At 44.2% G+C, this 27,787-nt stretch overlaps 1 protein-coding gene and 1 long non-coding RNA gene across 3 annotated transcripts in view; one reads left to right on the plus strand and one right to left on the minus strand.

Moving 5' to 3' along the window:
- The window catches only part of LOC105492045 (INO80 complex ATPase subunit), a 138,403-nt gene extending 112,474 nt beyond the window's left edge, over nucleotides 1-25,929 (plus strand). Inside the window, exons 28-36 of one of the 2 annotated variants that reach the window (XM_011758894.3) lie at nucleotides 480-574; nucleotides 9,396-9,468; nucleotides 16,181-16,339; nucleotides 16,979-17,081; nucleotides 19,045-19,133; nucleotides 20,156-20,311; nucleotides 20,587-20,746; nucleotides 21,415-21,630; nucleotides 24,357-25,929. In XM_011758894.3, the coding sequence (XP_011757196.2) occupies nucleotides 480-574; nucleotides 9,396-9,468; nucleotides 16,181-16,339; nucleotides 16,979-17,081; nucleotides 19,045-19,133; nucleotides 20,156-20,311; nucleotides 20,587-20,746; nucleotides 21,415-21,630; nucleotides 24,357-24,574 (1,269 nt within the window). In that variant the 3' untranslated portion in view covers nucleotides 24,575-25,929. The remainder of the gene's footprint in view (nucleotides 1-479; nucleotides 575-9,395; nucleotides 9,469-16,180; nucleotides 16,340-16,978; nucleotides 17,082-19,044; nucleotides 19,134-20,155; nucleotides 20,312-20,586; nucleotides 20,747-21,414; nucleotides 21,631-24,356) is intronic. The other variant, XM_024795963.2, reaches the window with a different exon arrangement.
- LOC139355460 (uncharacterized) lies at nucleotides 19,011-24,361 on the minus strand. Its single transcript, XR_011606139.1, has 2 exons — nucleotides 23,257-24,361; nucleotides 19,011-20,443 (listed from the first exon to the last, which is right to left on the minus strand). It is a non-coding gene; the product is annotated as an uncharacterized lncRNA (long non-coding RNA).
- Nucleotides 25,930-27,787: the final 1,858 nt, after the last annotated feature.

Here is a 27,787-nt window from a genome sequence, read left to right on the forward strand (position 1 = left end):
CTGAGGCGGGAGAATGGCGTGAACCCGGGAGGCGGAGCTTGCAGTGAGCCGAGATCGCGCCACTGCACTCCAGCCTGGGCGACAGAGCGAGACTCCGTCTCAAAAAAAAAAAAAAAAAAAAAAAAAAGTAGGTATTTTCATAGCTGTGAAAGATATCTGGTTGATGACTGAAAAACTATTTTGGTTTGTGGAATTTTTTTTTTTTTAAATGAAACCTATAGGAATTTACAGAAATAAGATTAGGTTCCAAACTGAAATTGAGAGTGATTATAATCTTCAGATTGCCCTGGATTTTCACACATTGGCAGTAAACTCATTTACAAGTAAACTTCCTGTACTCTTGAGGTTGCGCTCTCCCCATTCTGGATATAATGGCTTGCCTCCAATGTGGACAAGGTAGAAGACGGGTAGATGCTTATGGAAATCAGAATACAGTAATTTGCATCAGACTTACTATGTCCTTTCATCCCGGTTGGCAGGAATACATGGTTTACAGGAAGCATACTTACATGAGGCTTGATGGCTCATCCAAGATCTCGGAGAGGCGAGACATGGTTGCTGATTTTCAGAACAGGTAATGTTCATGGGAATTACAAAAATTATCTTTTTCATTTCCCTCTAGTGCTTGAAATGGTAAGTTTTTTTTTTTTTAATGCCAGGGCATCTGAGATTGTTAAGGAATCAAGATGTAATTCCTGCCATTTTAAGAAGTTACTAAATCTGCTTATCATAATTCAGATCTATGTGTCTGGGAGAGAAAAAGAGAATATACCTGATAGTTTGTATGTTTGAAGTATGCTTTCTTATGACACCAGCGCCTATTTCTTTGGATAACAAAAGAAATCGTTTCTAAGTATGAACCAAGATCCTCCTCAATAGATAATAGGTATGTAGAAAAAAATCCACCAGCGTATATTCCTCATTGCTTACAGTAGCCGTTTCTTTTTTTTTTTTTTTTTTGTGAGACAGTCTTTCCCTGTCACCCAGTCTGGAGTGCAGTGGCACGATCTCGGCTCACTGCAGCTTCCGCCTCCCTGTTTCAAACAATTCTTGTGCCTCAGCCTCCCAAGTAGCTGGGATTACAGACATGCGCCACCACACACAACTATTTTTTGTATTTTTAGTAGGGACAGGATTTCACTATGTTGGCCAGACTGGTCTCGAAATCCTGGCCTCAAGTGATCCACCCACCTCCCCCTCCCAAAGTGCTAGGATTATAGGCATGAACCAATGTTCCCGGCTGCTAACAGTAGCAATTTCTGAGTGTTGACTTAAAGTTATTAGTTTGTTTCTGTGTTTCATTTTGTATAAGAAAAAGTACCTTTTATTTTCCTGCTTTCCTTTCAACATAGTAGCAGCACAGTGCAGTATGACAAATTGCAATACTGTACAATCTATTCAGCTGGCAGCTCTCATCCACAGTACCTCTCCCACCTACTAATGAGCCTATGAAATTTCAGTTACCGCCTGCTGAATGCTGATGGTTTACAGAGCCATAATTATCCTGAGTGCAGTTTCTCATTGTAATAGGTAGAGTCTGGTTTACTGCTCTCTCCAAGGAGAAAGCCAGGCCTCACTAGTGACGGTCTGCTGAACTTCATCTTCAGTTTTCCTCCTTAGACCTGGAGAGCTGAGGAATAAAGCAGATCTTAATATCAGTAAATCAGAACAGCTTTGACTTTGGCTTTTAATTGCATGGCCTCTTAATATTTCACTTTTGAATTCTTGTGAAGAAAATTAAGCACATAGCCATTTTATTTAGATTATAATTTTTAATTTCATTCAATTCTAAAGCATGGTTTAATTCAGACATAAAATAATTTGGCATAAAACACATCTACAATTCAACATAGAATGTCCTCTGTTTAAGGGTTTTTCCTAAGTTAAAACTACACACCAGAATTCCAGGTGCCCGTTTGACCAACAATAAGGAGAAGATCTGCTTCAAACCTATTTCCATTTGTTACCCTGGCACTGCTGTGTGGATAGCCTGACCTAACTTCTCACCTAGCAGAAGCTACCAGTAGATTCTAAAACCAATTATTTGAAACATGAGTAATCATTGTGGCTCCTTAGCCCACCACATTGTTTTGGCAAAAAGAGGAAAAAAAAATTACTGGGCAATCTTCATCTTTTCTTAATTCTAAAATCAGTGATACATATCTTATCATGTCATGTCCTTACCTACTCCAGCCTCAGAGCTACAACTTGACAAGAATCTTATGTGCAAGATCTATAGACTGTATGTTTCCTCAGAGTGCCTGTATTTTCTCCAGTCATGCCAGTGTATCTGTGATGTGGGTACACTGATATGGGGTGGCATGCTTTGTAATGAGAAAAGCCATTAAGTAATAGGTATTTCACCTGATACTGTTTGTGTTTATTTTCCACTAGTATATTTAATATTGTACATTTAAGGATCTTTTTAACAATAATGTTTTGTTTTTCTTCAGTAACAGTTGGGGCCTTTATATATTGTAATGAAATGCCTATTGAGAAAAATTTGAAAAATATTTCAAGATGAAAATAAAGGCCAGGTGTGGTGGCTCACGCCTGTAATCCCAGCACTTTGGGAGGCCAAGGTGGGCTAATCATCTGAGGTCAGGAGTTCGAGACCAGCTCAGCCACCATGGTGAAACCCCATCTCTACTAAAAATACAAAAATTAGCCTGGGTGACAGAGTGAGAATCTGTCTCAAAAAAAATAAATAGGCCGGGCGCGGTGGCTCAAGCCTGTAATCCCAGCACTTTGGGAGGCCAAGGTGGGCTTATCATCTGAGGTCAGGAGTTCGAGACCAGCTCAGCCACCATGGTGAAACCCCATCTCTACTAAAAATACAAAAATTAGCTGGGCGTGGTGGTGGGTGCCTATAATCCCAGCTACTCAGGGGGGTGAGGCTGAGGCAGGAGAATCACTTGAATTCGGGAGTTGGAGGTTGGAGTGAGCAGAGATCTGCCACTGCACTCCAGCCTGGGTGACAGAGTGAGACTCCATCTCAAAAAAAAAAGAAAAAAAGAAAAGAAAAATCACCCACAATCCCACTACTGTTAACATTTTGGTATATCCTCTAGACGTATGTATAGGGTTGTATTTATACTGTTACCATATTATAGGTGGGATTTTGTATCCTGATTTCTTCTACTTAATGTTCTATTATAACCATTTTCATGTATCATTAAAAAGTCTTTGCCGACAACCTTTATTTTATTTATTTATTTATTTATTTATTTTTTTTTTTTTTTTTTTGAGACGGAGTCTGGCTCTGTCACCCAGGCTGGAGTGCAGTGGCCGGATCTCAGCTCACTGCAAGCTCCGCCTCCCGGGTTCACACCATTCTCCTGCCTCAGCCTCCCGAGTAGCTGGGACTACAGGCGCCCGCCACCTCGCCCGGCTAGTTTTTTTGTATTTTTTTTTTAGTAGAGACGGGGTTTCACCGTGATAGCCAGGATGGTCTCGATCTCCTGACCTCGTGATCCGCCCATCTCGGCCTCCCAAAGTGCTGGGATTACAGGCTTGAGCCACCGCGCCCGGCCTATTTTTTTTTTTTTTTTTTTTTTTTTTTTTTTTTTTTGAGACGGAGTCTCGCTCTGTCACCCAGGCTGGAGTGTGGTGACGCGATCTCAGCTCACTGCAACCTCCGCCTCCCAGGTTCACGCGATTCTCCTGCCTCAGCCTCCCGAGTAGCTGGGACTACAGGCACCTGCCACCACGCCTGGCTAAGTTTTTGTATTTTTAGTAGAGATGGGGTTTCACCATGTTAGCCAGGATGGTCTCAATCTCCTGATCTCGTGATCCGCCCGCCTCGGCCTCCTAAAATGCTGGGATTACAGGCATGAGCCACTGTGTCCAGCCTTGCCAACAACATTTTTAATGATCACTGTTCTGTTACACTGGGTATATATACCACTTTTCTATTGTTGAATAGAAATATCTACTAGAAATGTTGAGTGAATATTTTTGTGTATAAAGCTTTGTCACTATTTTAGATTACTGTCTTAGCATAGATTCAAACATGAGAAATTACTGAGTGAAAGGATAAGAACATTTAAGACTATGTATATTTCTTTGTAGAAAATTCTACTGATACAGACCCCAACCAGAGCTGTAGTATGTTGACTTCTAGTGATTTGGGCTTCTGAGTAGTAGAGCCGCAGTCGTTCTCCTGGCTTACCCAATTATTAGAAAATGGGGCTGTGAGACCCAGGGCTCAGTATATTTTGCAGTACCTTTGTAGTGGAAAAAAATCAGGAGGTATATAATTTATTATCTCTGAAATCTCTTACTTTACTTGGGAAGCAGAATTACTTGGGCAATCCCAGTAGTAGTGCACAATAATTTTGAAAAGTTTAGCTCTAAAATAATGGCATTTTCACCATTAAATTTTACTTGGATCTACTTAGTAAAAAATGTAATTTTTCACAGCTTTTATTAGGAAATCTTGCTTGAGCCTTCAGACTCTACAGCTGAGAATTACTTAGGTAACAGTGAATGTTATTTAGAGTCAACATTTGGGTAACCATCGTTTTAACACCCTCTATCTAATATTAGGCAAAATGGAAAAAGAGACTGAAGTCTCCTTCTGATCCTTGCATACATTACAAACTGGATGCTTAGAGTTGGGATTATGGCAAAGAAGTAATCTATTTCTCATGTGTAGAATCTGGACTGTGCATATACTGACCCCTCTAAAGGGGGGAAAATGCTCAACTTACAAATTTGAGTGACTGCAATCGCCTGATACAGAGAAAAAGACAGGTGTGTTTGGACACAAGCACTCCTTGCCAAATAATTTAATTAGTATTAATGAAAGATATCCAAAGAAAAGATTGTAGTTTCAACTGGAAAGCCTTGTGGCTCAAAGGTCAGCCAGAGTAAACAACAACGCCTATAAAAAGCCATTTACATTCCCTTCATACAAGATTTATTTATGAGGGATCCTTCCAGGAAAAAGTCTGACTGAGACTAAAGACTGTTTGGCCAGGATGTCCTGACTGGGCAACATTCAGAGCATGTGACCAGTGCGTGATCCTAGAAGCCATTCACAAGGTCTTTGCTCTGTGGCGCCTTGGCCTTTGCTTCCCTTCCTCCTAACCCATGACCTTTACCAAATGGATCCTCGCCCCATTATCTGACCACTCAGTGTGACTCTTTGGAAAACATGAGGGAAAAGTGACTGTAGCATGGATTTTTTTCTTTGTGAGTGTCGTAGAGATTCACAGTTGTCTTTCATTATGGTTCCTTTTCAGTCATTCAGCAAGCCTTTACTGCAGTCAGCTATGTGCCTGGCACTATTTGGGTATGTTGGTGCAAAGTCACCTCAGTGGGTTATTAAAGAAGAGTGAGAGTGAGACCTACACATGTCTTTGCTGTGTGGTTTTATAGGCCCCTTAACAGACCAGCCAGATGGCTGGTCTTTAAGGTCTGTTCCAAGTGACCCTGAGTTGAGATGCCTTTTCAGCTTCCTAGAGAGGGCACCCAGACCACCATGTTGCCTTCTGGGATTTTGTTTTCTCCTGTTTAGTCAGAGCCCCTAAAACATTAATTCACATTATCAATACTGTTATAGCGTTATTCGTTAGAAAGGAACTTCTTAGTAGTTTGATTTAGATATTTTTGGTTTTTACAGCAGTATAGTCCATGATTAGAACTAATTTATTTGATTATAAGAACCCAAGGTTTCTGCAATTCTTATTTTTTCATTACAGTATGATAAAATTACGTTGAATTCATCATCTACCTCATCATCACAAGGCATCTTTTCAGTACATAATTGATATCCAGAAGAAACCATTGTATTTCTAAGTTTTTCTACTAATTTATTTTTACCTACATTTCTTTCACTAGTGTTCTTCTGTATATAGCCCCTATTTGTAAGTGATTACATCTGAACTAAACTCTGACTGTACAGACTATGGAAATTACCCATCTTTTTCTTTCTTTTTTTTTTTTTTTTTTTTTTGAGACAGGGTGTCACTCTGTCACCCAGGCTCTGGAGTGCAGTAGAACACAGTAGAGCGATTACAGCTCACTGCATCCTTGACTTCCCAGGCTCTACTGACTCTCCTACCTCAGCCTCCCAAGTAGCTGAGACTACAGGCTTGTACCACCACACCCAGCTAATTTTGTATTTTGTAGAGACAGGGTTTTGCCCTGTTGCCAAGGCTGGTCTTGAACTCCTGACCTCAAGTGATCCACTCACTTCAGCCTCTCAAAGTGTTGGGATTACAGGCGTGAGCCACCGCACCTGGCCAGAAATTACTTATCTTTTTGCTTCTAATACTTCCTTTTGTTGTACTGCTCAAATGCCTTGTCTTTTCCCACCAGTCCCCCATACCGCCACCCTGTACCCATTCCCTGACACCCCATGCTCTTATTTTGGGTCTTCTCAAGAATTATCAAAGAAAAGTCCTAGCCATTGAATGACTCCATCACCTCTCACACAGGTATCAGAGGAGCCTTTGATTCCTTGCCTCTGTACCCACCAAAGCAGGAGAGGAATGGAGCAAGAGCAGTCTTCTCAGTGCCAAAGTGGGAAGGACTGCTTATCCTTTCTAAGAGATAGAATCTCACTCTGTTGCTTAGGCTGGAGTGCACTGGTGTGATGTGTAGCTCACTGCATCCTTGAACTCCTGGGCTTAAATGATCCTCTTGCTTCAGTGTCCCAGATAGCTGGGTTTACAGGTATGTACCACCAAGCCTGGCTAATTTTCTTTTTTTAAGATTTTTGTGTAGATGCAGGGTCTTGCTGTATTGCCCAAGCTGATCTCGAACTCCTAGCCTCAAGTTATCCTCGCACCTCAGCCTTCCAGAGATTAGTACGACCCTAAAAAGCTCAATCAGTTTTTATTTGAAGCCTTATTGTGGTTAAATATTCTTCTTTGGGCCTGTGAGGTACCATGCCTCCTTCCATTTACATCATCCCATATCTGTGGGAAAATGTGCTTATAAACTGGCAGATGCCCTTCAGCCTTTTGGTTTACACTACATGATTTACTCATAAAGATGGCATTTTATGAATCAAATAAAATTATGAAATATTAACTTTTGTGATAAAATTCAAGGATAAACTAGTAGAACTTTCATCGGAGCACGAAGCATTTGGAATCACTAACTGAGAGACCGCCACCCGTGGTCTGTTATCCATGCCTCTCTAGGAAAGTTGTGTTTAATTCAGTGCAAATAATGGGCAGATTTCTACAGGACATACCTACCTTAGTGATTAACCAGGATGTTTATTTCAAAATAGTTCTTTCACTGATACTTATGTTTAACATTGATATGTCATCAGTTAGTCACTTCAGCAGTATTTATAGCATCTTCATTTTATAGTCCAGGAAACAGACTGTCAGCAGTCAAGTGACTTTACCAAGGAAGAATAGCCTGAAGGGATGAGAGCATCCTGATGTCAGTATATTTGTTTCTGATGTTTTTTTTGTTGTTGTTGTTTTGTTGTTTTTTGTTTTTGTTTTTGGTTTTGTGGGGTTTGTTTTTTGTTTTTTTTTTTTTCCTTACTGGAATCCACAACATAAAAAATTCATTTTACACTGTGATTTTAGTACCTTTATTCTGCATTTGAAACTTCACAAAACATTACTTACCCTTATGACTTGTAATGCATTAGAATATTTTCTAATCTCTTTTTTCTTTCTTTAATGCTGTCTAAAGCACCAAACTGATGTCATGACCAATGACAGGTGTGACCTGCACTTCGAATAACACTAATCTAAATGAATTTCCAGTTGGATTCTCCACTACAAACATGAAAAAAAAAGGGGGGGATTAACAGCTTGACTTAAAAGGACCGTCTTGTTTGCTCACCAGTGTAATGCAATCTATTTTCCTTAGAGATATTCTAGAAAATAGCCTGAGGTGTCAGGAATATGAAGATGCAAGATAATCTTAAGATATATTTATGCAATCTATATGAACTGGGCTAAAACCGAGCCCTTATTTGTGTGTGTGTGTGTGTGTGTGTGTGTGTGTGTGTGTGTGTGTGTAGATAAATCTTAGAGTCAAAAGCCTGTTCTGGGCACAGTAGCTCATGCCTGTAATCCCAGCACTTTGGGAGGCTGAGGCACGTGGATCACCTGAGGTAGGAGACCAACCTGGTCAACATAGTGAAGTCCCGTCTCTACTAAAAATACAAAAATTAGCCAGGCATGGTGGCAGGCGCCTGTAATCCCGTAATCCCAGCTACTCGGGAGGCTGAGGCAGGAGAATTGCTTTAACCAAGGAGGTAGAGGTTGCAGTGAGCCGAGATCACGCCCCTACACTCCAGCCCGGGTGTCAGAGCTAGACTCCATCTCCAAAAAAAAGAAAAAAGAAAAAGAGCCTGTTCTTTTTGATCTGGTATGGGCTTGTTCCCAGAAGACATTCAGTAAATATTTGCTGCTCAAGTGAGTGACAGTGGTACCTACTGGTTTGTAATTCAGTGTTTCTTTGAAAGAACATAGGAAGTAGAAGGAAACTGAGAAAACCATATTTAATCATTTCTATGTAAGGGGTGTGTTGGCATTCATCCAAAAGTGCTTAGTTCCAGCCTGTCTTCATGGACTGATCCTAAATTCAAGTTAGCACATAAAAGTCATGGCCTGGGTCTTAGTTCTTTGAGTCATTTTTCAGGGACTCAACTTTCTTCATCTTAAAAATGAGTGTTTTGACGCTGGACAGGGTGGCTCGCATCTGTAATTCCAGCAATTTGGGAGGCCGAGATGGGCGAATCACAAGGTCAAGAGTTCAAGACCAGCCTGGCCAATATGGTGAAACCCCATCTCTACTAAAAATATAAAAAATTAGGCGGGTGTGGTGGCGAGCGCCTGTAGTCCCAGCTACTCGGGAGGCTGAGGCAGGAGCTTGTACCCAGGAGACAGAGGTTGCAGTGAGCTGAGATCACACCACTGCACCCCAGCCTGGGTGACAGAGTGAGACTCCATCCAGAAAAAAAAAAAAAATGGGTGCTTTGGAATAATAACATTAGTCCCCAAACTATTACAAGTCATGATTCTTAGAGAAAACCAGGAAGTACTAATTTACTTGACCCCTCTATATGAACTAGGAATGGTTTGATTTAAAAATGTGACACAGAGGTCTGTACATCTGTGGTAACATATTTTTCTGTTATATTTGCTACATGTTTATACTTGTGTTGCCTATCAATCATTTATTAGTGGGCAGCAAAAGTTTATCTTCAGATTGGAAGATGACCTCCATGTTTGATTGTAAGAACAGAGCAACATTGTATAATGCTTTACAGAAATATCAATCAGGCCTAGGTAACCACCAAAACTCTTTTTAGTCCTAGACTCTATGTTCTATATTCAGAGATCTCTCTCTTTTGATACATGCCATTTTTTCTTTTCAGTTTTTCCTTTAACGTATCTCTCCCTTTTGTGCAGGAATGACATCTTTGTGTTCCTGTTAAGCACACGAGCTGGAGGACTAGGTATCAATCTCACTGCTGCAGACACAGTAAGTAATGAGAGTACAATCAACTAGATATGCAGGTTTTCTACTATGAAACCTACTGTGCAGGTTTTTCTACTATGGCATTCAGTTTGTGTTACCCTTTGCTTTTGTATCACAGACTTGCAAACTTTGTATTTCTTTGCCTCTTGTATTAAAAGACTCTAGTTGCTCTTTGACTGGAACTAGAGTATTTTAGCTTTCCTTACGGACTTTACTATTCATTTTCTTTGAATAAGTTTGTTTTTGTTTTTGTTTTTGAGGCAGGGCCTCACTCTGTCACCCAGGCTGGCATGCAGTGGCATGATCATGGGTCACTGTAGCTTCTTCAACCTCCCCAGTCTCAGGTGATCCACCCACCTCACCCTCCCAAGTAGCTGGGACTACAGGCATGCGCCACCACGCCCAGCTAATTTTTGTATTTTTTGTAGAGATGGGGTTTCGCCATGTTGCCCAGGCTGGTCTTGAACTCCGAAGCTCAAGTGATCCACCTGCCTCCACCTCCCGAAGTGCTGGGATTACAGGCGTGAGCCACTGTGCCTCACCTGAATAAGTTTCTTACACATTCATTCGACAGCTATTTCACGAATGCCTACTATGTGTCTAATACTGTTCGAGACACTTAGGGTACATCAGAGAAAACAGACTGGAAGAAAATCAGTCCATCCAGATTTGTTTTAGGAGCTATAATTGAACACATCAGAAAGGATTGTTTTGTTACTCTTATGCATTATTCCATTAATGGAAAAACCCATTTTTTGTATCCTGAACTTTAAAAGGTGGTTGGAGAGCAATGAAAAGGGTAATTTCAAAAATAAGATTGAAAAGACATTCCAACAAAGTATCCACTCTTTCCTACCCAGTCTCCTTGCAGGAATGCTTCAGTGTTTAAAAGGGGGAAGAAAAGAGGATTCCTGGCTGGGTTTGGTGGCTCACGCCTGTAATCCCAGCACTTTGGGAGGCCAAGGAGGGTGAATCACGAGGTCAGAAGATCAAGACCATCCTGGGCCAACATGATGAAGCTGTGTCACTACTAAAAATACAAATAAGTAAATAAATAAGCTGGCGTGGTGACACGTGCCTATAGTCCCAGCTACTCAGGAGGTGAGGCTGGGGAGTCCCTTGAACCCGGGAGGCAGAGGCTGCAGTGAGCCAAGATCACACCACAACACTCCAGCCTGGGTGACAGAGCGAGACTCTGTCTCAAAAAAAGAAAACAGAAAAGAGGATTCTTTTTGAATCTCAAAATTATTCCTAAGATTCAAATATATTTAATAAAAATTTTAGTAACTTTGAGATTTTAAAATACATAAATAGGAAATTGTTTTATAAAAGGCATGACTCTAAAAATGGCACATAATATAACTATCATGGTGCCTCTCTGAAATACAGAACGTCAGAATCCCCACAACTATGAGGAGAAAGCAAACTCATGAGGGTAATGGAGAAATGAGGTACAGGAGTGTAGAGGCTTGAATAGATTCATAGTAGCAGGGGGAATCTCTCTCTCTCTCTCTGTCTCTCTCTCTCTCTCTCTCTCCATCTAAACTTTCAGTCAGTTAACCAGGTACAGCAAGACATCAGCGCCCGAGGGCCACTGGAGGCATTGCTGGGTAGAAATCATCTCAGCATCTGTCATCCTATGAGAGGGCTGTCAGTGTAGTGTGTGGTGTTCTGTGGGTTCTCTGATGTGGTGGCTCACTTGAGCCATATCACATAGTTTCTACCGTATCAGATAGTAGAAACTTGCCTTTCTCCTTGTTATCTCTTGGTTCTCTGCCCTCTGTATCTTTTAAGAATTTCAGGCCGGGCACGGTGGCTCACGCCTGTAATCCTAGCACTTTGGGAGGCGGAGGCGGGTGGATCACGAGGTCAGGAGATCGAGACCACAGTGAAACCCCGTCTCTACTAAAAATACAAAAAATTGGCTGGGCGCGGTGGCTCAAGCCTGTAATCCCAGCACTTTGGGAGGCCGAGACGGGCGGATCACGAGGTCAGGAGATCGAGACTATCCTGGCTAACATGGTGAAACATCGTCTCTACTAAAAAAATACAAAAAAAAAAAAAAAAAAAAGAATTTCAACATAGTCATACTCTCAATGTGAGTACAAGATTCATCACTTTGTCCAAGCTGGTCTTTTGGACTCCACTCTCAGTTCCCAGCTTCATACCTGGTGATCCAAATCCATTCTTTGCTATGCTGGTACTCTGTTAATTTCTCTATATCCTTTATTAATCATGCCACTCCTTTGATTAAAACTCTTCAGGAATTCTCCATCAATTATAAAATAAAGTATAAGGCTCTTCATTTGTGTCCTTTATCTACCTTTACAGCCTAATTATCAGACCACTTTCCCTTCCAAATTTTATATTCCAGAAATAATGATTGGCTTGTAGTTTCCTGAACACACCATGCCATATCACACTGTTGGATAAAGTGTTCCCTCAGCCTAAGTCATCCTCCCATGAGTCTCCTCTTCCACCTGGTGAACTTCTGTTTGTTCTTTAAAACCCCATTCAGGTGTCAATATTCCTTCCCCAGCCCCTCCCTTTATTCAAGTTAATCAAAATGCATTGTAAGTAATTATTTTACATACTAGACTTTGGCCTCAACAATGGAAGGAAGTCAAAAGTCTGCATTTCTAGGCTGAGCACGGTGGCTCACACTCGTAATCCCAGCACTTTGGGAGGCCAGGGTGGGCAAATGGCTTGTAAGACCAGCCTGGCCAACATGGTGAAACCCCATCTCTACTAAATATACAAAAATTAGCTGATGTGCTGGCGCATGGTTGTGGTCCCAGCTACTCGGGAGGCTGAGGCAGGAGAATCACTTGAACCCAGGAGGCAGAGGTTGCAGTGAGCCAAGATCGCACCACTGCACTCCATCCTGGGCAATAGAGTGAGACTCCATCTCAAAAAAAAAAAAAAAAAAGTCTGTATTTCTAGTACCTGGAACAGTTTCATTTGTTCATTCATTCATTCATTCATTCATTAGACTAACGTTTAATGAGCATCCACCAAGGGCCCAGCATTGTTTTAGGCACTAGGAATTCAGCATGCAACAAAACAAACTTCCATTTCTATCTTCTTAGTTACTGTAAATTACATTTCTAGTGGCAGGAGAGGAGACAAAGCATAAAGAAATGGAAAAAAAAACTAATAATATGGGGCCAGGTGCAGTGGCTCACACCTGTAATCCCAGCACTTTGGGAGGCGGAAGCAGGCGGATCACAGGGTCAGGAGTTCAACACCAGCCTGGCCAATATGGTGAAACCCTCTCTCTAATAAAAATACAAAAAAATTAGCTTGGCATGGTGGTGGGCGCCTGCAGTCCCAGCTACTCGGGAGGCTCAGGCAGGAGAATTGCTTGAACTCAGGAGGCAGAGGTTGCAGTGAGCCAAGATCACGCCACTGTACTCCAGCCTGGGTGACAGAGCAAGACTCCATCTCAAAAACAAACAAAAAACTGATAATATGAATGCTATGAAGAAAAATTCATCAGGTAAGGAGTGATAGCATGAGAATGATCAGGGGTTGCTGTTTTATATGGATTGGTAAGGCATCTCTGATAAGGTGACATTTGAGCCAAGATCTGAAGAAAGTAAGGAGGTAACCTAAGCATATACCTGGCAGAAGGAAGAGCATTCCAGGCAGAGGAGATAAGTGAAAAGCCCTAAGGTGAGAACATGCTTGGCATAATCAAGCAAAAGGAAGGAGCCCAGAGCAGGTAGAACAGAATCAACTATGGGGAGAGTAGTATGAGATGGCTATTGCAGAAGCAGATCATACAGGGTTTAGTAGCCATGGTAAGAACTTTGAGATGGAGAGCAATTGCAAGAGTTTGAACAGAGGAGTCACATGATCTGGTTTGCATTTTAAATGCGTCCTTCTGGCTTCTGTTTAGAGTGGGAGGAAAAAATGAAACACTACAAGGAGACATAAGCAGGAGGAGTATCAGACATTAAGTGGCAGTGTCACCCAGGCAGCAGAGTCTGAAGTTCAGAAGAAAGATTAGGGTTAAAGCTGTATTTTCTTTTCTTTCCGTTTTTTGTTTTTGTTTTTGTTTTTTTGGAGACAGAGTCTTGCTCTGTCATTCAGGCTAGAGTGCAGTGGCTTGATCTCAGCTCACTTGAACCTCCACCTCTCAGGTTCAAGTGATTCTCCCACCTCAGCCTCCCAAGTAGCTGGCACTACAGGCGCACACCACCATTACCAGCTAATTTTTATGTTTTTAGTAGAGACGGGGTTTCACCATATTGGCCATGCTGGTCTCGAACTCCTGACCTCAGGTGATCTGCCTGCCTCGGCCTCCCAAAGTGCTGGGATTACAGGCATCAGCCACCTGGCTTTAAAGCTGTATTTTCAAATCATGAGGCTGTAGATGATATTTAAGACCATGAGGCTGTATGAGGTCACCTGGGAAGGTCTAGCATAAGTTCATTTTATTAAAATATGTTTCTGTTCTTCTCAGCTTGCCTGTCTCAGGTTTAGTCTGTGGTTTCTTAAGGAATAGTTTCTCTGGTTGTTCATTTAAATGGTTAAAAAAAAAAAAAAAAAAAAGGCAGGTTTAAAAGGAGAGATCTACATCTTGCTTCCAAGGTTCACATAGTTTGCCCTGTAGGAGTAAAGAGCATCCTGCCAGCCACAAAGAAGCAAAGTAGACTAGGCCCCTGATCCAAAAGTAGAGGAATAAGAGTAGGAATTCTTTTTTCATCTTGAAGGCCAGAGAGGGGCTCTAGGCTGGGCATGGTGGCTCATGCCTGTAATCCCTGCAGTTTGGGAGGCCAGAGGTGGGCGGATTGCTTGAGGGCAGATGTTTGAAACCAGCCTGGGCAACATAGCGAGACACCATCTGTACAAAAAGTTTTTAAAATTAGCCAGGCATGGCGGCACATGCCTGTGGTCTGAGCTCCTCGGGAGGCTGAGGTGGGAGGTTTGCTTGGGCCCAGACTGCAGTCAAGACTGCAGTGAGCTGTGATTGTGCCACTGCACTCCAACATGGGCAACACTGAGCCCCTGTCTCAAAAAAAAAAAAAAAAAGAGGCTCTGAATACTCTGATTTCTGAATTCTGAAATAATTTACATTTTAATTTTGGGGGAAGGGCTTGGGGATTCACTTGTAAATTAGAAACTCCTGGAATAGTTCTTAGAAAAATGAGACATCAAGATTGAAATTAATTCCGAGGAAATAATAATACTATTAATTCCGAGGATAAACTGTACGGTTAGCTGCTTTCTGGCATTTTTCCTTTGCCCTGAGATTTATTTAGCTTTGGGATTTCCCGAGAACCATTTATGGACATTTTGTTGTTAATTTGTTTGTTGCTCAACAAACTAGAAGTCACTTCCAGAGACCTCTTTAAACATTCCATCCTAGGAATTCATGGGCTAGTAAATGACTGTTGATGAGAGCCTGAGAATTCTAGGGAAAGCCATGCCTGTTTCCAAGATGGCCCCAGTGTTTTGTTTTATTTTGTTTTGTTTTGTTTTGAGACAGAGTTGCTCTCTTGTCGCCCAGGCTGGAGTGCAATGGCATGATCTCAGCTCACTGCAACCTCCGCCTCCTGGGTTCAAGCGATTCTCCTGCCTTAGCCTCCCGAGTAGCTGGATTCACAGGTGCCTGCCGCCACACCTGGCTAATTTTTTTTTTTTTTTTTTTTTTTTTTTTTGAGACGGAGGCTCACTCTGTCACCCAGTCTCGAGTGCAGTGGTGCATTGTCGGCTCACTGCAACCTCCGCCTCCCAGGTTCAAGCAGTTCCCCTGCCTTAGCCTCTCAGGTAGCTGGAATTGCAGGTGCACACCACCACGCCCAGCTAATTTTTGTATTTTTAATAGAGACGGGGTTTCACCATGTTAGCCGGGCTAGTCTCAAACTCCTGGCCTCAAGTAATCTACCTGCCTTGGCCTCCCAAAGTGATGGGATTACAGGCGTGAGCCATCATGCCTGGTTAGTTTTTGTATTTTTAGTAGAGACGGGGTTTCACCATGTTGGCCAGGCTGGTCTCTAACTCCTGACCTCAGGTGATCCACCTACCTTGGCTTCTCAAAGTGCTGGGATTACAGGTGTGAGTCACCACACCTGACCTGTTTTGTTTTGTTTTTGAGACGGGGTATCGCTCTGTCACCCAGGCTGGAGTGCAGTGGTGCAATCTCGGCTCACCTCAACCTCTGCCTCCCAGGCTCAAGCAGTCCTCCCACCTCAGTCTTGTGAATAGTTGGGAGCAGTGGTGCTTACTTAGGCAATGTGATTTTGGATAAATGGTCTAGCTCATTTGTGCCTCATTCTCCTAAACTACAAAATATGTGAGTCTTAACAGTATTTAAATCATGATCATTATCGGATTTTTTTTTTTCTCAGCACAAATAACAGTGATAATTCTGGGATTTAAATGAGTTAATGCACTTAGAACAATGCACTATAAGTGTTAACCGTTAATGTTGTTAATGTACTAAGCACTACATTTTAACTATTAATATTATTGCTACTCTTTTTAAGTGAAAACTGAAAAAAATAAAACAGGAGCATGTATCTTTTGCTCAGGGCATGTGAAGGAATGGCTTTGTATCTTTTAAGAAGATGTATCTTAGCTCAGTATCATAGAAAGGAATCAGACCCTACTGACACCAAACTATTGCAAACAGACGATTGGCTGGGTTGCTCTCAGAATTTCTGGTCCTTCCCCAAGAGTGCTTCAGTTTTTGCTATATTCTATGCAGGTGATTTTCTATGATAGCGACTGGAACCCCACTGTGGACCAGCAGGCCATGGACAGGGCCCACCGCTTGGGGCAGACAAAGCAGGTTACCGTGTACCGGCTCATCTGTAAAGGCACCATTGAAGAACGCATTCTGCAAAGAGCCAAGGAGAAGAGTGAGGTAAGCACAAGGGAAAGAAATTCCTGCCCTGATGGAGCAAACAGAAAGTCTGACCACATCGACTGGATTGAGACTATTTAAAACTCTCTTGCCTTTCATTGGTCCTGATGAAACTACAATTTCTTCTGAATAGAAAATAAAATCAGGTCCCATGCAATAGCAATCTTGACTTCCCTGGCCATGCCTCATTCCCTTTCCCCCAGAATGGTTTCCATAGCCTGGATCCAGCTGTTGTTCATGTGGAGACTGACACCAGTAATGGCCTCTCGCATTCAAAGGAAGAAGGATTGACATTTTTGAGCTCTTATCCTAATACTCTCAGCTTATCTGCCTCTGAATTGTATGCCAAATTTGTTAGTTTCCAAAGAAATTATTATTTTTTGGTTTTTTCCATCCTGATTCAGTACTATTAGATTTTCTAGTTAGCAGTTACAAGCAAAGAAGTTATCATTTTCCTTCTGTCAGACAAATAATCTGGATGAGCCAATCAAATGAACTGAAATGAAAAGGGGAAAGACGAAATAGGAAACCAGAGGCCTCACTTGAGGAGTGGGTTGAGAACGATGTGTGTCTTTTTCTGGATATTTGCCATAAGGGAATGGATGCCTGGAGGTGACATTTTGATCTGCTTTGGTGTAGATTCAGCGGATGGTGATTTCAGGTGGGAACTTCAAACCAGATACCTTGAAACCCAAAGAGGTGGTTAGTCTTCTTCTAGACGACGAAGAGTTGGAGAAGAAACGTATGTACTCTAAACTTCTAGACACTCCCCTCACGTATCTGAGAATGGAAGAGGTACTTGGCTGTGTGCCAAGGGTAGGCAAAGCCAAAGGCTATATTTAGAGAAAATATTTTTGTGCTCCTATTTTATATAAAAACCCAAACAAGATTGTGTTCTGGGCCGGGCATGGTGGCTCATGCCTATAATCCCAGCACTTTGGGAGGCCAAGGTGGGCAGATCACCTGAGGTCAGGAGTTTGAGACCAGCCTGGCCAACATTGTGAAATCCTGCCTCCACTAAAAATACAAAAAATTAGTTGGGCATGGTGGTGGGCGCCTATAATCCCAGCACTTTGGGAGGCCAAGGCAGGAGAATTACTTGAACCCAGGAGGCGGAGGTTGCAGTGAGCCAAGATCGTGCCATTGCACTCCAGCCTGGGCAACAAGAGCAAAACTCCGCCTTAAAAAAAAAAAAAAAAAAAAAAAAGGCAAGGTGGCTCACACCTGTAATCCCAGCACTTTGGGAGGCCGAGGCGGGTGGATCACGAGGTCAGGAGTTCCAAGACTAGCCTGGCCAACCTGGCGAAACCCCGTCTCTACTAAAAATACAAACATTAGGCAGTCGTGGTGGTGGGCACCTGTAATCCCAGCTACTCGGGAAGCTGAGGCAGGAGAATCTCTTGAAGCTTGGAGGCGGAGGTTGCAGTGAGCCAAGATCGTGCCATTGCACTCCAGCCTGGGCAACAAGAGCAAGATTCCATCTCGAAGAAAAAAGAATGCGTTGTGGAGTAGAGGGCAAAATTTGTGTGTATTTTAAAGGTAAATGTGGCTTCAAATAATGTAGCTTGCACAAGGAAGGCACCTGACTTCTTAGCAGTAATGAATTTGCTCTTCTGCCCAGAAAAATGTTTTTATGGAAAAGTTGGAGAAGCACGCAGCTCTAACCATACAAACCCTCCTCCCATGTGTTTTCTGGCTTTTGAGAGCATTGGGTTTCAGATTAATCCTGTGAGAATTTGAAGCCTTCCACAGCATTACAGCAGAAAATAAGTTCACATTTGCCAGCACCTTCTAAAACCTTTCAGAACTCTACAGCCATGCTCAATCTGTGCAAAGCAGAGATATTAAAAGGCTGAAATGAAAAAGGGAAAAAGAGCCGGGCGCGGTGGCTCAAGCCTGTAATCCCAGCACTTTGGGAGGCCGAGGCGGGCGGATCACAAGGTCAGGAGATCGAGACCACAGTGAAACCCCTTCTCTACTAAAAAAAATACAAAAAATTAGCCGGGCGCGGTGGCGGGCGCCTGTAGTCCCAGCTACTCAGGAGGCTGAGGTAGGAGAATGGCGGGAACCCGGGAGGCGGAGCTTGCAGTGAGCCGAGATCGCGCCACTGCACTCCAGCCTGGGCAACAGCGTGAGACTCCGTCTCAAAAAAAAAAAAAAAAAAAAGAAAAAGGGAAAAAGAATAATGTGAGGAAAGGCCTATAATAATTTTTTTTTTTCAAGACAGAGTTTTGTGTGTTGCCCAGGCTGGAGTGCAGTGGTGCAATCTTGGCTCACCACAACCTCCACTTCCTGGGCTCAGGCAATCCTCCCGACTCAGCCTCTGGGGTAGCTGAGACCCACACACATACCACTGTGCCTGGCTAATTTTTGTATTTTTATAGAGATGGGATTTTACCATGTTGGCCAGGCTGGTCTCAAACTCCTGGGCTTGAGCAGTCACCCCGCCCCAGCCTCCCAAAGTGCTAGCTAGGATTACAGACATGAGTCACCACACTGAGCCAGCCCATAATACTTAAATACAGTGTGATTTAAACCCAAAGCTGAGAATCCAAGTTAGAAAACCACTGGTTATCTGCCTTAAACAGATAGAAGTGATACCTTGGAAAATAAACATCAGGGGATATGGCCACCTTAATTTTAAGAAAGTGAGGCTTATGATTACTACAGGTACTTCATCAGGTCTTCATTTATCTTCTTGATAGTGAGGCTGCGGCAGGAAGAGAAACGGCAACAGGAGGAAACCAACCGAGTGAAAGAGCGCAAGCGGAAGCGGGAAAAGTATGCAGAGAAGGTATCTCCAGCCTGGAATGGTGGATAGGGGCTAATGGGGCCTAGGGTGCTTACCAAAAAGGCTTTGGGGTACATAGCTTCTCATCTTGGTTACTGGTTGGTATCCAGTTTCAGCTGTGTATGATCAGCCACATTTCTGGGCTGACTCATGTTTTACTCAGGAGAAATGTGGCCTTGGTAGATCTGTAGTCCCCACACAAACTCACACTTACAGTGGTCACAGTTTAATTATGGAAACCATTTGTCAGGGCTATTAGAAAGCGTGTAAGGCTAAAAGGTGACTAAGATCAGCATTACTTACTTATATTATTAGGCTCCGTAGAATCTTAGAAAGGGCCTAAGAGGTCATGAGATCCATAACCTACCAGAATTCTGCTTGTGTACCACTCAGTGTCATCTGTCACTAGAAAAATAAACACCCGGCTTAGAAATAAGAAATAAGAAACAAGAATAAGAAATGTCCATTCATCTCTTTTTCTCCAGTTCACACCAAGGATTTGAACTGTCTTAAAAATTGTTCTTAAAAAGAAAAACAGATATGTAGAAACTACATTGAAAACATTGGTCCTCTCTTTTGTGAGACTGCATTCAGTCAGCCCCAATAAGTGCTGGATGTGCCAGCGGCTGGTGAGGCTCTTCGTGCCATGAGGATCAGGGTTGGTGTGGCTCTGGTTCAGTGTGACTGCCCCAACTTTAAACTCTATTATTATGGCAGATATTCATAAGCTTTTTTTTTTTTTTCTTTTGAGCCGGGGTCCAGTTTCTGGGCTCAAGCAATCCTCCCACCTCAGCCTCCTAAGTAGCTGGAATTAATAGGCATGTGCCACAGTACTCGCCTGAAATACACATAGACTCCTATTAAACCATCCCTTCTTCCTTATGCAGTTTTTCTTCCTTAAAAGTATGCTGATTGAGAAGTTATAAACTAAAGAAGAAAAGCTCTATTACCCTTTTCATCCCAAATCCTGCTTTTCTTTTGGGGTGCATCCTCACACGTTTTCCATATTTATCTGTGGTTCCCAGAAGAAAAAGGAAGATGAATTGGATGGGAAAAGGAGAAAAGAGGGTGTGAACCTGGTGATCCCATTTGTTCCCTCGGCTGATAACTCCAACCTCTCTGCTGACGGAGATGACTCCTTCATTAGCGTGGACTCAGCCATGCCAAGCCCTTTCAGTGAGGTGAGGCTCCTTTTAGATGCCTGCATCACAGCAGTAAGGAGTGTCCTGACCGTGTAGCAGGGACACACTGCTGGGCAGTCTTTGCTTCTCCTGGAGTTCTCCAGCCTTGTTGAAGTAGGTTGCACATGAGTTCTGTAAGGAGAAAAACAAATGAGGACAGGTTGGTTTCTCAGAAGCCAAAGCAGCCTCAGCTGTGAAGCATGTTCCTAGCTGGGTGCAAGGCCCTGGGCAGTGAGCACAGGGAGTAGTAATGATCTTAACCCTTCCTTTTCTAGATCTCCATCAGCAGTGAGCTGCACACTGGCTCCATTCCTTTGGACGAGAGCAGCAGTGACATGCTGGTCATTGTGGATGACCCAGCCTCCTCAGCCCCTCAGTCTCGAGCTACCAACTCTCCCGCATCCATAACAGGCTCCGTCTCAGACACCGTGAATGGTAATGCTGCTGTCTTGTACAGCTTGGGTCTGGTCCATTGCCCAGCACTGGTTTGGTTGTGGGTAAGGTCCTGATTCCTTCTAAGATAATGGTATTTTTATTCTTTCAATTGCTTTGTCAAGTAAAACGAAGAAACAAAAGGTTTAGGGAAAGCAAAATAAGAACTTTATAAAGATTTAAAACTTGTTTTTTTTTAGTCATCCCTGTCTTTCAGATTCACCATTATTTTTGCTAGTTTTTAATTAATGTTAGCTTTTCTGGGCCTTTCCTCACTTTATTGTGTGGGGCCCAGTGTTGCTGCCATTTCTTGGGGAGCTCTGGGTTCAAAACTCGAGGGTAAAATTTGACTCTCCAAGGCAGATGAGTCCCAGGTAGCAAGTCGCTTCCCTTTGTAATGGACAAATTTAAAGAGGAAACTCACAAATAATGTAACTACTCTTCAGCGTGAAAAGCAGCTTGAGGAGTTAGGATGTTTTCATTGTTTAGAATTCTTAGTATTCTGTGTGACTCTGATCTAGCCATTATTAATTGGAGATATAGACCTCCTCATGGGTCCTAAAACAAACACCCCAAGAGCCCGCTTTCCCTGTCAGGAGAAGATTATGTTAACATCTTGGAGAGATTCACTTTTTTTTTTTTTTTCCCTTTTGGCCCATTTGTTCCCACAGGAATTTCCATTCAGGAAATGCCAGCTGCAGGACGTGGTCACTCAGCCCGAAGCCGAGGCCGCCCCAAAGGTTCAGGAAGCACAGCCAAAGGAGCAGGGAAGGGCCGGAGCCGAAAGTCCACAGCAGGCAGCGCTGCTGCAATGGCAGGAGCCAAAGCCGGGGCTGCAGCGGCCTCTGCGGCTGCCTATGCTGCATACGGGTACAGTGTGTCTAAAGGTACAGAAGCCCAGGGTGGCTGCAGATTTGTTCTGTTCAGAGACAGTCTAGACATTCTGTCAGGTAGAACATGTAGGAAACCCCCAGGCCGGGAGCCTTCTTCCTAGAGCCCCAAGTGGGGTTCTGCTTCTTTGTAATAAGCACTGTTGACTCACCCCTTGCCCTCCTGATGGTACAGGGCTGCCTTTGGATTGGAAGTAGCTGTAGAAAGAGAGAACTGAATTGTGGACTGTACTACTTTAAACATTCTGAATTTTTCTTGATTTGGGGAACTGATTTGTTTTCTTCCTAGGCTTTTATTTCTGAGATCCACACTTTAGTGATCCAAATTAGCATAGTTAACATTCATTCAGCTATGTGATTTATCACCTAGATATGAGGCACCTGCTGTGTGCATAGGCGTATACCACATGGGCCGTGCACAGTGGCTCACGCCTGTAATCCCAGCACTTTGGGAGACTGAGACAGGCAGATCACTTGAGGCCAGAAGTTCGAGACCAACCTGGCCAACATGATGAAACCCTGTCTCTACCAAAAAAACACAAAAAATTAGCTGGGTATGGTGGCCTGTAGTCCCAGCTACTTGGGAGGCTGAGGCACGAGAATTGACTGAACCCTGGAGGCGGAGGTTGCAGTGAGCCAAGATCACGTCACTGCACTCCAACCTGGGTGATAGAGCAAGACTCTCAAAAAAAAAAAAATGTAAAAAGGAGTATTCCACATGGACCTTGCTTCTGAGTGTATAATGGCAATGAGAAGGGGAAGCCATACACGCAATATGCTTAATAGCAATCCACAGCCAAATACAGGTGAATGAAAAGAGGAAAGCAGCCATGGTGGTTGTAGGTCAGGAGAGGGAACCGTGGACCTGCTGATAAGTTGCCTGTCTGTATTCAAAAGGGAGGAGAAGAATGAAGGATTTGGACTGGTGACCGAGAGCTGGCAGTGGCCAAGGCATATTGGGGGGTCACTGAGCAGGTTAGGTTCCACTGAAGAGGAGCAGTGGGAGTCAAGTTTGGAAACACATGGTGAGGCCTGCTGGGCAGGAGCTTAGCAGATGTGTGACAAGGGGCTGCAGACAGTTTGAGAAAACAAGTGGCTGTTGTGACCGTGTTATGTGAAGGATGATTGTAGCTATAAAGTACAGGACATTTGAGTGTGGTGAGAAAGAGAGAGCCACTTACAGACCTTTCTTCCCATTCAATACATGGGCTTAGTATTAGCTCATAGGATTGTTGTGGCAAGTAAAGGCATACTTGTATAGAAAGCGCTTGGAGGCCGGGCGCGGTGGCTCAAGCCTGTAATCCCAGCACTTTGGGAGGCCGAGACGGGTGGATCACGACGTCAGGAGATCGAGACCATCCTGGCTAACACGGTGAAACCCCATCTCTACTAAAAAATACAAAAAACTAGCCGGGCGAGGTGGCGGGCGCCTGTAGTCCCAGCTACTCGGGAGGCTGAGGCAGGAGAATGGCGTGAACCCGGGAGGCGGAGCTTGCAGTGAGCTGAGATCCGGCCACTGCACTGCAGCCTGGGTGACAGAGCGAGACTCCGTCTCAAAAAAAAAAAAAAAAAAAGAAAGTGCTTGGAGTGTAGTAATTGCTCAGTAATTGTTAGTTTACTTGCCTTTTCTCCTACTGCAGGAATCTCAGCTTTCATTTATTGGTTCTTCCAGGAAATATGAAGTATGATAGAGGAAATATGAAGTATAATAGCCTCGCCCAGTGTTTCTTAACCCTTGCCAACGTATCACGTCCTTGGAAAACAACAATCATGCCAGTAGTCAAGGCTCCCGTGGCAGGGTCTCACCCATGGCTGGGGCATTGCATATGTTCATAGGGTTTCTCCTCAGAACCTGCACAGAGCAGAGGGCAGGAAGGGTAAGGGAGATAGAGGGGGTAGAGCAGCACAAGAAAAACCAACAGTGCTTGGCAACTGGAAATGGAAATCAAGCGAAAGGAGTGGTTCAGACAGTGCCTGCAGTTCCACTGTGGATGAGGAGAGAGATATGTCTGCCCATGAAGCACTTAGAATTCTTTTTTGGAAAGTAAAACCAGTACATATGAAACAATTGAAGAATCATATTAGACAGTGTGTTATCACATATAAGTGGATTTGGCTCATATAGGAAAAAGGGAAGTTCACTGTTACCCAGGGAGTCATCACTGGAGATGGGGGATTTGAGCTGTGCCCTTGAAGTGACACAGGCCTTGGAGAGCAGGGGTGGCCATTGCCAGCGCAAGGAGAACTGTATGAGTATAGACACAGGATAGAGAGTGGGCAGCCTTGTACCCTCTGGCCCAACTTACTAGAGAGTAAGAGGAGCATGAAATTGAGAAGGAAACATCTTATCACACGTGGTGTCCCAAGAAAGAAGAAAAGAAAAACCTGTTTGTGCCATTACAGCTCTCATCCTGTAACCTTGGTGTTTCAGACTGTAAAATGTGTGCTCTATCTAGAGTGTCATGATGAACATTTTACCATCTGTGGATGAAGTAGTATGGAGAGGGTTGAGTAGTGTCATTTTCTCTTAAAAATCTATCCCTCTTACCGAAAAGACAGTTGGCAGGAAGAGCAAGCAAACATGCAAGAAGCAGTTAGCAAGGAGTTGCAGGGAGGAATTGCCACCACTTCTCCAGCTCAGACTCGTAACCAAGGCCACAGGCTCCAAGGAAGCTCACATGGGACTGGTGCTTACGTTCTTGTCTCTCTCTCCCCCCGCACAGGAATCTCCGCCAGCAGTCCTCTGCAGACATCCCTTGTTCGACCTGCTGGCCTTGCTGATTTTGGACCTTCAAGCGCCTCCTCTCCTTTGAGTTCCCCTTTGAGCAAGGGAAATAATGTTCCTGGGACTCCCAAGAACTTCCACATGACCAGCAGCCTAGCCCCAGACTCTCTGGTCCGGAAACAGGGCAAAGGCACCAACCCCTCTGGAGGACGGTAACCATCTGGGCCCTCCAGCTTCCTTCAACCAAACCAGGGCTAGAGTCCTGACCTGCCAGTGGTCTTTGGATGGCTTGCCCCATGCAGCATCTTCCATCCTGAGTCAGAAGCGGAAGTGTCCAGCAAGGGAAGAACAGGCAGGTGGATGGTGTGAGCACTTTTATCATCTGTGTCTCATCAGGAGCATCTGGGGTGCCTATAGAAGGAAGGCACAGGGCAGGGATCAGCTCCACTGCATCTCAAGTGAACTGCATAGCCAAGTCTTAAACCTCTCATGGGGCAAGCCTGACATAGACCCCCTTTAGATGCTCAGGCACACTGTTTCCATCCCCATTCCACTCTTCGGCTCTGACACGTCCCTTGCAAAGTCTCCGCAGGTGCTGTGAAGAGCCTTCCATGGTGGAGATTTCTCTTACAATTGTGATTTCTCATAGGGCTAGTAAGGGAGGAGATTGTGTACCTGTTGTCCACAGTCTTCAGGCAGCTCCCCAGGTCTCTGAACCCCATTTGCCAGAGTGTCATCATTAAAGAGAGCAGTGACTGCAAGAGATGGTGGAGGCTGCTAAGCATGACAGAGGCTAGAGAAAGTATCCACAGGCAGTTGTGTTCCCAGCAGTTCCTCCCCTGTCCTGCATGGTTCACACCAAGAGAACCTTCAGATCCCACCAGCAACAGTAGCACCTTCCACCCAGGGGACTCACAGAAGCCAGTAAAGAGACCAGGAGCCACCTCAATCAGCAGGACAGCCTCACTGCCCCTCTTGCAGACTCCCCTTTGCCTGTCCTGAATGCACAGTCTCCCTGCTCATCCCCTTCAGCCCCCTGCTTGGCTGTATGCACTGTCTATATTGCACTGAGAGAGGAAGGGACAGCAGGAATGAGGTGGAGAGGGCGGAGGGAGGGGGCAGGCTCGGCACCGGCCCTCGCAGCCCCAGCCCGGCCAGCCTGAGCTTGCTGCCCTCGGCAGAGACAGAGGCAGCGTTTGCATGGGAGGTGTTTCTGCCTGCCCTGCCTGATGTCCCTGGTGGAGCAGGTGCCTCCGGGCGGGCAAGCCTCTAATTTGCACACCTGAAAATCGCGGAATTGAGTTTAGATAGATTGATTTTTAAAACTTTTTTTTGGAGTAGGGGCATAGGGGAATCATTTAATTTAAATCATTAAGATTCCCCTGCTCAAAGCCAGACTCCTGTGTACAGATGCTATTTAGAGGGAATCAGAAAAATGCCAAGCCTTTTTTCTCTTTGAATGTGCTGTCTATTTTTATAACTGAACTTGTACATATGTATAAAGAGAGACACATCTTCCTTTTACTAACTGGATAAAAAAATCTTAAATAAAATGGAGTGAGATAATTTTATGTAAATGTTGGTGTCTGTGGTCTTTGCAGCTGCCTCTCCTCAGAAGCAAACTAGAGCCCTTGGTGGATGTGGCAGGATACAGGGAAGGCAGAGCCCTCGCCTGTGATCAGAAAGGACGGGGGTTGCTGGGACAAGGAGTGGACCGTGGGTGTTTCCTCAGGAGCAGAATTGATGGGGCTTCTGAATTTGCCTCTGGCCATCAGAAAGGAGGCTTGACCAAGTATCTGACATGCAGTGGTCAGGACCCTTGTCTCCATGGTGGGCTCTTTATGACTCAGGACCTAGACCCCAGGACTGAGGTGTGGGCGGCTTGGTCTGGGCGCCATCAAGTAGAGCTACTAGTGGTCATCTTAATAGTGACAGTGTTCTCAAAGTTAGCTGTACTCTTAAGAATCATGAAAGAAAATGGTGAAATACATTCCTAAGGATGCCAAAGACATCCAGGCTGTGCAAACTTAGCTCAGTGATAGTTGGAAAAAGAGCACTAGTTCCCAGCCTGGCCCGGCAGCCAGTATTTCTCAGACTGGGTAGAACACTGATACGCTCTTGTATCACCCGTGGGCAGGGTTCATGCGGTTCCCCAGTGCGCTGGCTGTGCGGCCTCCCTAGCCTTGCTCGCCCTGCACGCTGTTGGTCAGGGTGGGCTGGGTCCTGGGCAGCTGATGCCCACCACAGTCACGGGGATCAGCCTTTCTTCATTGGTATCAAGTAGCATTAGTAGATACTGTGGATCTTGTTTATCTTGCTGGTGAACTTGACCAAGGCCTCACACAGAATAAACCAACATCTGAACCAAGCAGTTCTGCCTTTACATGCTATGTAAAGATTTTTCATAACTACGTAAAGATTTTTCATAACTGCGTAAAGATTTTTCATAAGTAGTAATTTGACACCTGAATCGTCCCTTAAGGCAACGCTTCTCCAGTGTTAATGTGCATACAAATCACCTTGAGATTGTAAAATGCAAGTTCTGTTTCTGAAGGTCTAGGTTGAGGCTTGAGACTGAGTTTCTTATCAAGATCCCAGGTGATGGCCATGCTGCTAGTCCTTGGACTACCCGTGGAATAACAAGGCCCTAGGGTGCCTTCCAGCCCTGCCAAGCAGAAAATCTCTGCTCTTTGCTTATATGCCCACACCCCAGCCAGGAAGCCCTGTGCAGGAAATACTGGTTTATTTTTCCTCTTACCCAACTTAATTCACCTGATGACAGAAAATGAAATCCTAGCATTCCTACAAAAATTCAGTGCCTTATGTTTTCTCCAATTTTTTTGTTGTTGTTTTGTTTTTTCATTTTAAAACTGTCTGTTCATAATTTGCTCCATCACCTCCTGAGTAGCACCTCTTGGGCATGTTCGGTGTGAGAGAAGGCCTCACATTTACTACTGTCCCTCCCCCGTGTGGCCTTCACCAAGATGCAACATGTCATGGAGAGTGACCCCTGGACTCAGTGTTTCCTGTGCCCTGTGCCCTGTGTCCTTTGATTGTGACCACCAGACTCCTGGATCAGTCATCTTTCTCAGCTAATTCCTAAGCCTCTCTTAGGGGGCATGGAGACCGTTTGGCTGCTCTCCCACGCTTCTCTGAGACTGCCAGAGTCGCGAAATCCCGCAATCGGGGAGCAGCGTGTTTACCGTGGGTGCCCAGTTCAGCCAAGCTCATGGTGCACATTCAGGCCACTTAGACGGTGGGGTAGGAAGGAGAAGGCAGGCTGTGTTCTAGAGAAAGCAGAGACTTCTGGCTGTCACGACGTTGTGTGTCCAAGTACTAAGAAGGCCCACTGCCTGCCTCATCAAAGGACCCTGAAGAAGCTGGGTGCCTCCCTTATCTGGCCTCTGGCCTCTTCCTGCGCCCTCATTT

This window comes from Macaca nemestrina, chromosome 7, assembly GCF_043159975.1.
Source record: "Macaca nemestrina isolate mMacNem1 chromosome 7, mMacNem.hap1, whole genome shotgun sequence".
Lineage (NCBI taxonomy): Eukaryota > Metazoa > Chordata > Mammalia > Primates > Cercopithecidae > Macaca > Macaca nemestrina.